The 13,193-nt window shown below is 35.1% G+C and overlaps 1 protein-coding gene across 2 annotated transcripts in view; it reads right to left on the reverse strand.

Annotated features, from left to right (window-relative positions):
- LOC115225397 (centrosomal protein of 290 kDa-like) overlaps positions 1-13,193 on the reverse strand; it is a 141,116-nt gene that overhangs the window by 14,137 nt on the left and 113,786 nt on the right. For both annotated transcript variants that reach the window (XM_029796355.2, XM_036498548.1), the window contains exons 49-54: positions 11,786-11,926; positions 10,427-10,513; positions 8,269-8,415; positions 6,714-6,836; positions 4,485-4,664; positions 2,161-2,253 (exon numbers count right to left, since the gene is read on the reverse strand). In XM_029796355.2, the coding sequence (XP_029652215.2) occupies positions 2,161-2,253; positions 4,485-4,664; positions 6,714-6,836; positions 8,269-8,415; positions 10,427-10,513; positions 11,786-11,926 (771 nt within the window). The remainder of the gene's footprint in view (positions 1-2,160; positions 2,254-4,484; positions 4,665-6,713; positions 6,837-8,268; positions 8,416-10,426; positions 10,514-11,785; positions 11,927-13,193) is intronic.

Raw genomic sequence — 13,193 nt, forward strand, 5'->3', positions numbered from 1 at the left:
TCCCAAAAAATTTTTTTTTTAATTTTATTTTGAAAAGTTCAAATATGCAAGTTTTAAGACATCAAAAAAAACCTGAAATTATTTTTTTCTTATTCAGGCCACTGCTACTACCTCCACCACAACTACCACCGCTACCACCATCATTGTCATTTTAAAATCTACTTTGCATGCTTGCATGGGTCACATGTCTCAGAGAGAGTTTGCTGAGGCAAATTTTCTACAGCTGGATGCCTTTCCTGTAGCCAAAGATAATATTTCTCCAAGGCCAGACATGCTTTTCCAGAAGATTGCAAACAAATGACATTGTTCATATGATGGCGACACTTGTTTGCAATTAGCATGCGATATCAAGGCAAAAATATACAAATATGAACATCTCCCACCCCACTGCCACATGCACACCCACACACATGCACACACACACGCATACACACACACACACACACATATATGATGGGCTTCTTTTAGCTTTCATCTACCAGATCCATTCACAAGGCCTTGGTCAGCTTGGGGCTATAGAAGAAGATGCTTACCCAAAGTGTCACACAAGGGGACTGGACCTGTAATTATATGGTTGGGAGGCAAACTTCTTAACAACACAACCATGCCTGCACCATATACATAATAAAACCAAATTGTCAATCATCAAAGACATTTTGAGTTCTACTTTTCACTAATAACAGTCTCTATACAACAATTAGGGTTGTTTGCAAGAGAAAATAAAAGGTTCATTTCATTAAAAATAACGATATCAGAAAAACATAATCAGGCCAAAAACAATAATAACAATGATTATCACTGTAACACTAATTATCACCATTATTGCTAATACATGTAGCCTTGTTTATCACTGATTCAGTCAGTAGTCATCTGGGATAACATGGTACATTCAATTAGAAACCATGTTAACCTTATTACAGGTTGATGTGTAAATAACACAGGTTGTTAACCAGTTGAAGATTCTACTTGTATTGTAAAAAAATATACCCCAGCAACCACCCCACAATGCTCAGCTACCCAGAATGCACTGGTTGTCACTTGTTTACATCACCATGCTGCAAGGATTCACATCTATTTCATGGATTTATGTACTAGTACCCATCAACATGGAACCAGTGAAAAGAAAAAAATATGAAGACGCCTGATCCTAACAAATGATGCAAATGAGTGTATTCTCTAAAGGAAATGGTAGAGTTGATTGAGAAAATACATGATGGCAGAAGCTTTGAAGCTGTGGGCCATGAATCTGGTATCAATGAATCTATCATTCATTCTATTTACAAAATACATGGGGTGATTCATTTATCACCGATTCAATTATCACTGTATTGTTTTGGGAAACCAAACCCCAATGATAAACAAGAAGAGATGTATCTTCTTTGTTATCAACTACCTATTTAATCTTTACTTACACATATCCTTAGTAACTTTCATATTTTGAGGACCTGGTTCTTATTGATCCTTTTCTTTGTGAAAGAACAGTAGAAAAAGTGTCAAACCCAGAAGAATAGTCTTGAATTGAAAGGTTATCACAACTACTTCTAAGAATTGGTCTATCAGCTTGAAATGTCTGTAATTATTCCTTTGCATAATGAGTACAGTACCAACATACCATGATGCTTTAAACATTTCCACATTTAACTCTGATAAACCAATGCCTTCTTCTCTCTTTATATTCTAACAATGCTTGTAATAAACCTTTCGGCTAACTATCTCGACTATTTGATCCACTGGCTTTCTTAGGCTCTCACAAAATATTGAGGCATTTCAGAATTGTTTTTCTTTTCTCTCTCACTGCAAAAAGATACATCAATACCATCTCAAATACACTTTACCTGACATCTTGATTCAAACAAACACCTTGTTTTATGATTATCAATAATTCATACTTCCTATGTTCACAGAGGTCTGAGGAATTACATTAAAAATGTACATCTAGTAGGCAACCTAGTGCTAAAAAGTGTGCTTAATACAAAAATATAGAAGCAATTAAATAGCTACACCAACAATAACATGTAGGTTCTATATGTGGAATATTAACAACTGGAGGCCAACTGAAATTATAAAGATGGTCAAGAAAACCAGGAAATTCCCGAAACTTTCAGAGCAACATTCACAGAGAGAAACAATGATAATATAAGGACCAATAATTAGTGTTACCTTTCTTAATAATTCTTGTTTTTCTTGAAGCAAATCTTGTTCTCTCTCAGCAGATTCTCGTAAAAGAATTTTCATATCTGCCATTGTTTTACGCTACAAAATAAATAAAAACTTATCATAAATGTATCATAAATAAAAATATATTGAATAAATCTAATCATCATTATCAATCTCCACTTTTCATGCTTACACAGGTCAAACGGAATTTGTTGAGGTAGATTTTTCTATGGCCATCTGCCCTTCTGTCACCAACCCATACCAATTAATATTACCCCACAGTTAGATATATTTTTAATGGGTGACTGAAAATTAACATTCTCACTTGCATAATGATGGTGATGCTTGTTTACGCCCATCACATGATGTTAAGGCAAGGTTACATACACACATGTACGATGGGCTTCTTTCAGTTTCTGTCTACCAGATCCACTCACAAGGCTTTGGTTAGCCAAAGGCTATAGTAGAAGACACTTGACTAAGGAGCTGCACAGTGAGACTGAACCAGAGATCACATCATTGAGAAGCAAGCATCTTAACAACACGGCTATGACTGCTCCAAACCTAGTAATTCCCATGCTTAAAAAGTTCAAAACTAAGAAAGCTAATAGTACTAAGAGTACCATACAAGTGAGATAGTTGCCAGAGCAACAAGCTGGCCTCCATGCCGGTGGCATGTTGACACCATTGAAGCGTGATTGACACCTGTGTCACCTTATTAGCACTTGTGCTGGTGACAAGTGACAAAAACATTCAAGCGAGGTCGTTGCCAGTGCCACTGGACTGGCTCCTGTGCAGGTGACACATAAAAAGCACCATTTGAACGTGGCCATTGCCAGTACCACCTGAATGGCCCTTGTGCCGGTGGCACATAAAAGCACCCACTACACTCTCGGTGTGGTTGGCGTTAGGAAGGACATCAAGCTGTAGAAACTCTGCCAGATCAGATTGGAGTCTGGTGCAGCCGTCTGGTTTGCTAGACCTCAGTCAAATCGTCCAACCCATGCCAGCATGGAAAGCAGATGTTAAACGATGATGATCATGATGATGATGTATTTGTGATATTACAACAAATTAAATGTATTACAAACAATGTAATCCTTTATTTTAATATCATACATTGATTAAGCAATTATCAAAGTTCAATATAAATTTATTGATTATTACAGCAAGCAAATCATGCTTGAAGTACCAACTATGCTGAGTGGTGAGAACACATGCATCAGATTATTAATCCCAAAGTCAAGTAAGTTCAACATACAATTACAGATAGAACTGAAGGATTACATTTGAGAAAAAAACAACAGAAATTCATTAGTCGAGATTTGAAAGATGGGTGAAAGTTTAATTTAGAATGCTGATTTTTAAGCTGTGCTGCTCAGTAGAGTATAATTCCTACTTCAAACCATAAAAAAAAAACTTTGATTATCTCTGGATTGTATCAAACAATTACCAGTAATATTTTAGAGTAATTATATGGCAGCAAGCTGGCAGAACCGTTAACACACTGGGGAAAGAGCTTAGCAGCATTTTGTCCATCTTTATGTTCTGAGTTCAAATTGTGCCAAGGTCAATTTTGCCTTTTATCCTTTCAGGGTTGATGTAACAGTACCAGTTGAGTTCTGGGGGTCAATATAATCAACTTACCCCTTCCCCCAAATGTGCTAAAATTCAAAACCAATAAATATATGTATGTATACAAAAGTTGAATTACATTTGAAGAGAAAAGCATGAAAGTCTGTTAAAGGCTTTACTGACTTTCCCCATAAAAGAAATTTACTTAATAAGAGCTATCTAGAGATATCAAATAAGGAACAAAATTGTTTAGAAGTATAACAGACAAAATAAAAACAAATAATTCAAGAAAAATGTTGTGTATTAAACTCCTAATGAATATATAATAAATGCTGTGTATTAGTTTAAATAATTAAAAACCACCAGTCACATGGTATGTATGAGTTTTATGTGGACTCATCAATTTTTTTCTTCATATACATTGTGATTAAAATAAACAGATACACAATTGATTCCATTGCTACTGGATCACGGTTGATGTTGTCATCCACTCTCATACATTCTATCAGTGAGATAGAAATTCGCAGTTTATGGTGATTTGGTTTTTGTTTCTATTCCAGTGCTTATGAAATGAGCAAATTACAAAACTCGACAAAAAATTTCCTTTTCAGCATTATATTTACAATGGATAGTAATATTTCGCATTACAATCTAATACAAAACCACTGTTATACTTAATAGTTTTTAAGCTACTACAGACTCTCAAAAGAAAAAAAAACCATTTGAATAAAAATAAAAATAGAAATCATTACCTTATTTTCAAGATCTTCTTCCAGTTTCTTTATTGTATCAATTTTGGATTCAGAAGATTGCAATGTGTTGTTACCTTTAACAAACTTTATGCCACCTCCCTCTACTGTGTGTTTCAAAATTCGTTGTTCCTCTTGTAGGTTCTCAACTTGGTTTTGAAGTTTCATTTTGAGATCAGTCTCCTGCAAGACAGTTGAAACCATATAATGAAACCATAATAAAAATTACAATAGTAAAATATATTTGAAACAAATTTTGAAACTAGAAATAGATGTACCCATGTCCAAGATGGAATTGTAAGAACATTGATCTGGATGACATAGTATTTTTTTTCTAGCGCTTTACATTCTGAGTTCAAATTTTGCCATTGCCTACTTGGTTGGTAGACTTTATAACCTGTTGCCTAGTTTAACATCACCACCCTGAATTTTGGATATCCTTAGCATTTGAACCAAGTTTCTGGTTTGAGGATATTTTCCTCCTTCCCTTCCACCAGTCTCAAAAGTCTTATATTGGCTATGAGTGCTCTCTTCCCACCTGGCCAAAAGATTTTTAAAAAATCCCAAAATATATTAGTCTACTATGCTGTAAAATAGTTTCCAATTCTACTGGAAGGGAATTAGTTGAAATACTTACGTAAAATACTTATGAAAATTCTAAAATGATAGTGTACTATTACTACTATTACTATTATCCCATTACTATTACTTTTATCCCATCATTCTTCATGTGTAATCATGAAAATATTATGTACCATTGTTCAGTAACTTTTCTTTGCATTGAGATTATAATTATTCTCCAACTCTAACAACTAAATTTTGAGCAATTATCAATGCTATAGAGAAGAAAGCTGCTTATTAATTAGTTCTGAGTATGTAACTTTTAGTAAAAGTAAGTACCGTATTTGACGGCATATAGGACGCACTTTTTTCCAAAATATTTGGCTCAAAAAATCGCCCTGCGTCTAATATGCGAAGTCAAGACCCTCCCGTAGGCTAATCTTCTCCCAGACGCTCCCTAACCTAGCTTACGATAAGTATTTCTACCTACACTAACACCTTAATAATATTTTCCATACTCATGCATCATTATTTTATCGCTAGTATTATTATTATTATTATTACCAGTATTATTACTTTAAAATACGAATTATCGTAAAAATCAAAGCAATCTACCGTAAATTGTTAGGCTGCGATCCATGACACATGTTATCTAATATCAGTTTTCTGGTTAAAAAGATGATTAAAGATGATTACTATTGTAATTTGTATGCTTTCCTTTTGTATGCTTGCTTTTATACAGCAATGTTTTCTGCTTTTGTAATGTGCTGCTAGACTGCTTTCAACAATATATGCTTAAATACACTTAAAACTTTTTTTCCTGAATTTGACCTGCTGAAATGAGGGTGCGTCTAATATGCTGTCAAATACAGTAATTAGTAAAGTCTACATTGTTAAGAAAATTCTTAAAAATTACAATATTAATATACTTTTTATCAAAATGTGGTTTTCAAGATGTTTCTATTTTGAAGATTTCAAATAAATGATTGATTTTAATCACCATAGGAGTACTTTTTTAAATATCACACTGCAAAATAGTGTTTTTTATTTAATGTGTTACTCCATTCTTTCTCTTTTCATCTTTTTTTTGTTTACTGCCTCTCATCATAACATTTTTTAACTTCTTACGTCCTTCTCTCTTTCCATCTCTTATTTGTTTCCTGTAGCCTTATAACTTTTCCTTTCACTCTCAACCCCAGATTATTTCTTTGCAATGCTCTCTCTCCCTCCTCCCCCTCTCTTCCTCTCTATTTCTCTCTCTCTTTTTCAGCTGCCTCTATTGTTTTCATTGAAGATAAGTTAGTACAAGTTTTTCTAAGAGATACTTTGAGAACATTTGCAAAAGCTTTAACACTATATTTATCATATCAAGATTGCAAAGGAAATTTTTGTTTAAAGTTTTATTCACTTGCACACAAAAGTATGAACCCTAACCCTTTGAATAACAAAAGCCTTGTTTATTTTCTGTATCTATGTCAACTTCCTGTATATAGTTAAGTAAGATATTGACTTCATTTAAAATACTAATTGCAAGACAATCAAACAACATATATACTGTGCTATTTATATAACAATTTCTCAGCTCAATATATACAAGCAGAAACACTGCCCTCCGGGCTGTGTTTCTACTGGTATCCAAAATAGAAGGAGCAATATTTGGGGGTCACTCACTTTTAATAAATCTTTTCTAAGTTTCTCATAATCAGCCATTAATTTTGTCATTCCTTTCTCTTTTGTAAGATGTTTATCTGTAGAGGACTGTCCCAATTTCTTTTCAAGATCTCTAACTTTCTGCTGATGAAAAAAGAAAACACAAAAAACATAAAACTTTTTCAAAAATAAAAAAAAAGAAACTATTAATTTTTTTTTAAGCAAAAAAACTATCTGCTTTTATAATTATATTCTTTTATTGATTTATATACATCTCTGCCATGTTGCTGTGGTCCTGCTGGAGCACCACTATGAAAATATATCTATAATTATACAGACCATCTATACCTTCCTTTTATTTTTTACTTGTTTCGTTCATTGGATTGCAGCCATGCTGCAACACCACCTAAAAGAGTTTAATTGAACAGATCAGCCCCGGTACTTATTTTCAAAGTTTGGTACTTATTCTATTGGTCTCTTTTGTCGAACCTCTAAGTTAGTGAGCTATAAACAAATCAACACTAGTTGTGTAACAGTGGTGGAGACAAACACAAAGTCACACACACAGACTCACGACACACACCAAACACACACCACTCACATACACATATAACAGACTTCCACAAAATTTCTACCAACCAAATTCACTGAGAAGACATTGGTTGGCCCAAGAGTACAATAGAGGATATTTGCAGTGGGATTGAACCCAAAACAATGTAGCTGCAAAGGAAGCTTCTTAACCACATGGTCATGCCTGTACCTATAAAGCCATGCTTGCACCTACATATTTGTAATTTGTGATTATACGGAATCTATTGAAACAATTATTGTAACTAAACAGTTAAGATTTTTCAATTACATTTGCAAAAGAAACAATGATAGCATTAACTCTTTGGCATTCAGATTACTCTGTCAAATGTAATGCATATTAATTCACATTGTTTTGAATTAATCATAGCATCCACCCCTGCTACAGACTTGGTCACCTAGGTAACAGAAGCTATAATCCACTTCTAGTTTTTTTCCCCCAGCATGTGATGGAATATGTTTTCTGTACATCTTTGGTGTTTAGTGCCTCTGCGCATCTGCTACACACAAAAACTATCTTCCCAGTTAACCTTCTTTTGATATTGCTGTACCTCTTATGTGTTCATAGCTCACACAGGGTACATCTTATGGAGTTTCTGCTTATGCTTTTCCTACAGGCCGAGCAGGGCCATCTATCTGTGTCTATTTTTCAAGCAAATTGAAACAAACAGTATGCTTTGACCAGATAACATTAGGAATAGCAGTAGCAAGGTTTCATATACACTCATGGTCATTGCCCAACATTAACCCTTTAACATTCAGATTACTCTGTCAAATGTAATGCTTATTTATTCACATCATTTTGAATTAATCCTGCATTATCTCATAGCTTCAAAGTTTCAATGATGTACTTGCATATTTTTAGAATGACATTGTAGGGCAGGCGAGAGAGGCTGGATCTGACCAGTTTGAGCATAAAACAGGAAGAATATTTGAGCCAGACATGGCCAGTTCAAATGTTAAACAGTAAAAGTAGAGAGAAACTCACAACCAAATCAAGATTTTCTTGTTTCAGAGAAGCTGTTCCAGTTGTCTTCTTCAATTGTTCATTCTCTGACTGCACACGGTCAACTACTTTTTTAAGCAATGCAATTATTTTCTCCAGCTCCTTTGGACTTTTACCACTTTCACCAACCTGTAACCCATGAAAGAATATAATTAAGTCAAATTATTTGTTATTTTTACTCACATTAGGCTAATAATAATTATTAAAGCACCCACTACACTCACGGAGTGGTTGGCGTTAGGAAGGGCATCCAGCTGTAGAAACACTGCCAGATAAGACTGGAGCCTGGTGCAGCCTTCTAGCTTCCCAGATCCCCGGTCGAACCGTCCAACCCATGCTAGCATGGAGAACGGACGTTAAACGATGATGATGATGATGATGATGATGATATATGTTTAGGCTTTTGATGTATGCCAATAATAAATGCATGCACTGGTTTTATTTCACTTCTTCTTTATTCATCAATTGGTTAACTATTTAACCAATTAATAAATCGCTTGATTACTCTTTCAGTTATTCTGACCTGGAGTACAGAGGGCAAATCATTGAAGAAGTTGCAAATGGCAACAAAAAAACTTTCACAAACATAACCAAACAATCAATTAGTTAATTTTTAAGTAGTTAACCAATTAACAAATATTAAATAAGTGAAAATAGAACCAATGTATATGCTCATTATGGGCATAATGACCCTCCTGAGATACAACAAAATCTGTTTCAACACATGAGTTCATATCAAGAATCTTGTAAACCTAATACGAAAACAAAATATTTTAGCTTATTTGCTTTTCTATATTGACATGGTTTTAGACAGGTCTGTTAGTAGAACATCTTACCATGTGTGTTATCTTAAAAGCCAACTTTGGATGGTCACCATTACCCAAGAACAACAAAACAGAATTCACATAGAATGCATTCTTTAGTAAGGCATTAAGGTACCCTACATGAGAGCACTAGTCATATACTTTGGAAAGAGTATCTCCAAAATACACACAAACACACATTGTAAGATGTATGCAAAAACACTTTCCATCAGGCATAGGTGTAGCTGTGTGGGAAGAAGTTTACTTCCAAACCACATGGTTCGAGGTTCAGTCCCATTGTGTGGAAGGCAGTGCCCCAGCATGGTCACAGTCTTATGACTGAAACAAGTAAAGGATTAAAGATAAAAGATCTATTTGATAAGTAAACCCCTTAACACTTTCAATCTCTCACCAGCCAACAACCTAACTGTTCATTTGTCTAACATCTGTTTTTCCATGCTGGCATGGCATAGGTGTGGGGGGGGGGGGGGCTGAAGCAGGATTTTTATAGCAGATACTTTCTCTGTCACCAATCCTTACCTGTTTTCAAGTAAGAAGGGGAATTCTTTTAACCCAGAGGAATTCAAAAGTGCAGAACTAGCTGATGATTTGTTGACAGGAAATATCAAGAAATGTCACCATTTGTAATTGTAACTCACCATAGCTCTGTAAACATTCACACACACACACACAAATATGCATTGGATCACCAAGTTATCGCTCTACATGCACTTCACCTGTTTGTTTCTTTACTCTGCTCCTGCACCTACCCAAGTACATCATCTCTCTCCTTCCCCCAGTCAGCATTATCATCATTACTACCCTACCACTCGCATCCTTCTAACCTCCCCAACTCTTGCAAATAATTAGGTGACATCTCCATAACTTTCTTTATCTTGACAAGTCTAATGTTTATTTAAGACAAGCAATTAATAATTGATTAACAGGAAAATTCCAACATATCATCATCATCATCATTTTACATCCGCTTTCCATGCTGGCATGGGTTGGATGATTTGACTGAGGACTGGTGAGCCAGAGGCTGCACCAGGCTCAGTCTGATCTGGCAAAGTTTCTACAGCTGGATGCCCTTCCTAATGCCAACCACTCCGAAAGTGTAGTAGGTCCTTTTACATGCCACTGGTACGAGGGACAGTCAGGCGGTTCTGGCAACCACACTCAAAAGGCGCTGGCAATGATCACCTTCGAATGTTGTTTTTCCTGTTCCACCAGCACATGTGCCGGTAAAGCAACGCTGGCAACGATCACGCTCAAATGGTGCTTTTCACATAGTTTGTAATAATTTCAGAAATAAATTTAAAGAAATTATATCTTACCTTTGTAACCTCTGATTTGTCCCCACTTAAACGCTTGTTTTCTGCTCTTAATGCTTCAATATATGTTTGCAAATCATCAACACGAGCCTTTATTAAAGTATGGAAGTAAAGGAAATTATATAAGAATCGACAATGAATCATGTGAAAATTTTTATCTCTAAAAATTGAGTTCAAATATAGTCTCTCCATAAGTGCAGGAACAAAATTTGTTTAGTAGTTGCATAACTAGGTCCAACTCAGGATGTTCAAAGTATTTTCACTGGCCCCAAAAAAACTTTATGACCCATGACCAACACCAAAAAAATTTAAAATATGCTTACACTTCCTGCACACCCTGTCTCCAAGCCTATGAGTCTCTCCACAAATTTCATAAAAGATACAACTATATAGTCTGTTTTAACCTCTATTAGCACTACTAGCATCCTTAGCTAACTGCAAAAGCTGTCTGTTCAAACTCACATCCATTACACTGCATCCATATATAACCATTAATGTTTTTAAATATCAAAAATGAACATTATCTTAATAGAACATAATAACATTAATACAATCTTCCTAATTCCTATAATTAATTCAGCTCTCACCATATTATTTGTGTATCTTTACCCAATTTTCTACCATCTTTGTTTCTCTGCCCATTACTATATTGCCTTCTTAATATTTGTTATACACACTCTCTCACACACACATATTTCTGTCAAAACAGAAAGGAAATATCTAAGGCTAAAATATTATCAAAATTATTTGAAGAGGTAAGCACCTTAACATAGAAAGACCTATTACTGATGTCCTGCAAAAGTTATCAACAGTAATCTTATTATGTTCCCCATCTAATAAATCTGAAGACTTATGCCTATAAAAGAAAGCAACATTCTAGCAAATAAAAAAAGAAGTATTGTTAAACCATCTAACTTGTTGTTGTTTGTTCCTTCTCGAGCCATGCCTGGCTCATAAGGGCCGGTTTCCCGGTTTCTTGGCATATAGGTTCCCCACCTGGACGGGACGCCGGTCCATCGCAGGTGAGCTGCAAGATGCAGGAGGAAAGAGTGAGAGAAAGTTGTGGCGAAAGAATCAGCAGCAGTTTCTCCATTACCGTCTGCCAGAGCCGCGTGGAGTATAGGTGTTTCGCTCATAAGCACACACATTGCCCGGTCAGAGATTCGAACCCACGATCCCTCGACCGCGAGTCCGCTGCTCTAACCACTAGGCCATGTGTCTCCACAAATCATCTAACTAGAATTCTCTAAGTCCAAACCTCTGCTTCCCCATTTTATGTTTTCATTAAAAATAAATTGTCAGCTGAGAACATTAAAAGACACATTGATTTAATTGTTAAAGTAGATAATAGTTAAAATTTACCTTTAAACGAGGTACATCTTTTTTGGCTTCTTCCATTTCAAAATGAATTTCAATGTTTTCTTTTGATAACTGCAACAGTTGTTTCTGTAGATCATGGTTTTTCTCAAACAATGTCTGATATTCCTTACAGTTTATGTTGTCCTGAAAAAACAAAAGGATGAATAAAATAATATCAAATTTGGAAGAGAAGAAATATTGGTTTCAAATTCTGACACAAGGCCAGCAATTTCAGAAGAGGGGATAAGTTGATTGTATTGACCCCATGCTGGCAAGGATTGGATGGTTTGACTGGGGACTGGCAAACCAGCGGACTGCACCAAGCTCCAATCTGATCTGGCAAGGTTTCTACAGCTGGATACCCTTCCTAGCACCAACCACGCTGAAAGTGTAGTGTATGCTTTTTACATGCCACAAGCATGGGAGCCAGTCAGGCAGCACTGGCATCGACCATGTTCAGATGGTGCTTTTTATGTGTCACCGGCATGAGGAGCCAGTCAGGTGACACTGGCATCGACCCACACTTGAATGATGCTTATTATGTGCCACCAGCATGGGTGCCAGTCAGGTGGCACTGGCATCGGCCATGACTACAATTTCCATTTTGATTTCAATCTTGACTTGATTTTGATTAAGAAAATATTTCTAATTTAGTTGTAAAAGAATTTTGTGACAATAACTCCTAGAGAGAACATGCAAATCTAACACAGGATGAGCTGTGATTTTAATTGTTAGATACAGAATGTTTTCTAAACAGTTTTATTGAGAGTTAGCATACAATATTTTAACTGCACCTAAGTTAATGAAAAGTCTTCAGTTGTAAGACCCTTCAGCTCATAATCCAACAATTATTTCAGATCAAATGCAAAAAAACTTTCTCATGTAAGATTAATTCACATTTTCTACAGTGTGTTACATAACTATACTTAACATAATAAAGGGGATGGTTGATAACAGAGAAAATATGCAATAAATTTTATTTAAATTTTACATAAATATTATTCAATCCTCTTTAAAAAGATTTCAATGTTTTCTACATTTTTAAAATGTTTTTTTACAAGCACATGGTCATTTTTCAATTGGTTAGACAAATTAATACTCAGTATTGATGTAAGCAATTTCTTTCAAAGTATGTATGCAGTTCTGTGGATACTTGAGGTACATTACAATTCAAAGTCATAAATTATAAATCCTAGCTTCAGAACTATATATATTCTAGTCATTTGAGCATCCTTAACTTTAAGTGTTCTCCTCTAAGTGAAATTTAAAATATGAAAAGCAGCCACGTCTGCAATTGTTTCCTTTGCATAATTAAACCAAGGTTTATTATGTAAAGGATACAACTGCAGACAAAATTCCAAGACTGGGTTAAGGGTTAACAAATAAAGGTTAAGATACTGATAATTATTTG

Source organism: Octopus sinensis, linkage group LG2, assembly GCF_006345805.1.
Source record: "Octopus sinensis linkage group LG2, ASM634580v1, whole genome shotgun sequence".
Classification (NCBI taxonomy): Eukaryota; Metazoa; Mollusca; class Cephalopoda; order Octopoda; family Octopodidae; genus Octopus; species Octopus sinensis.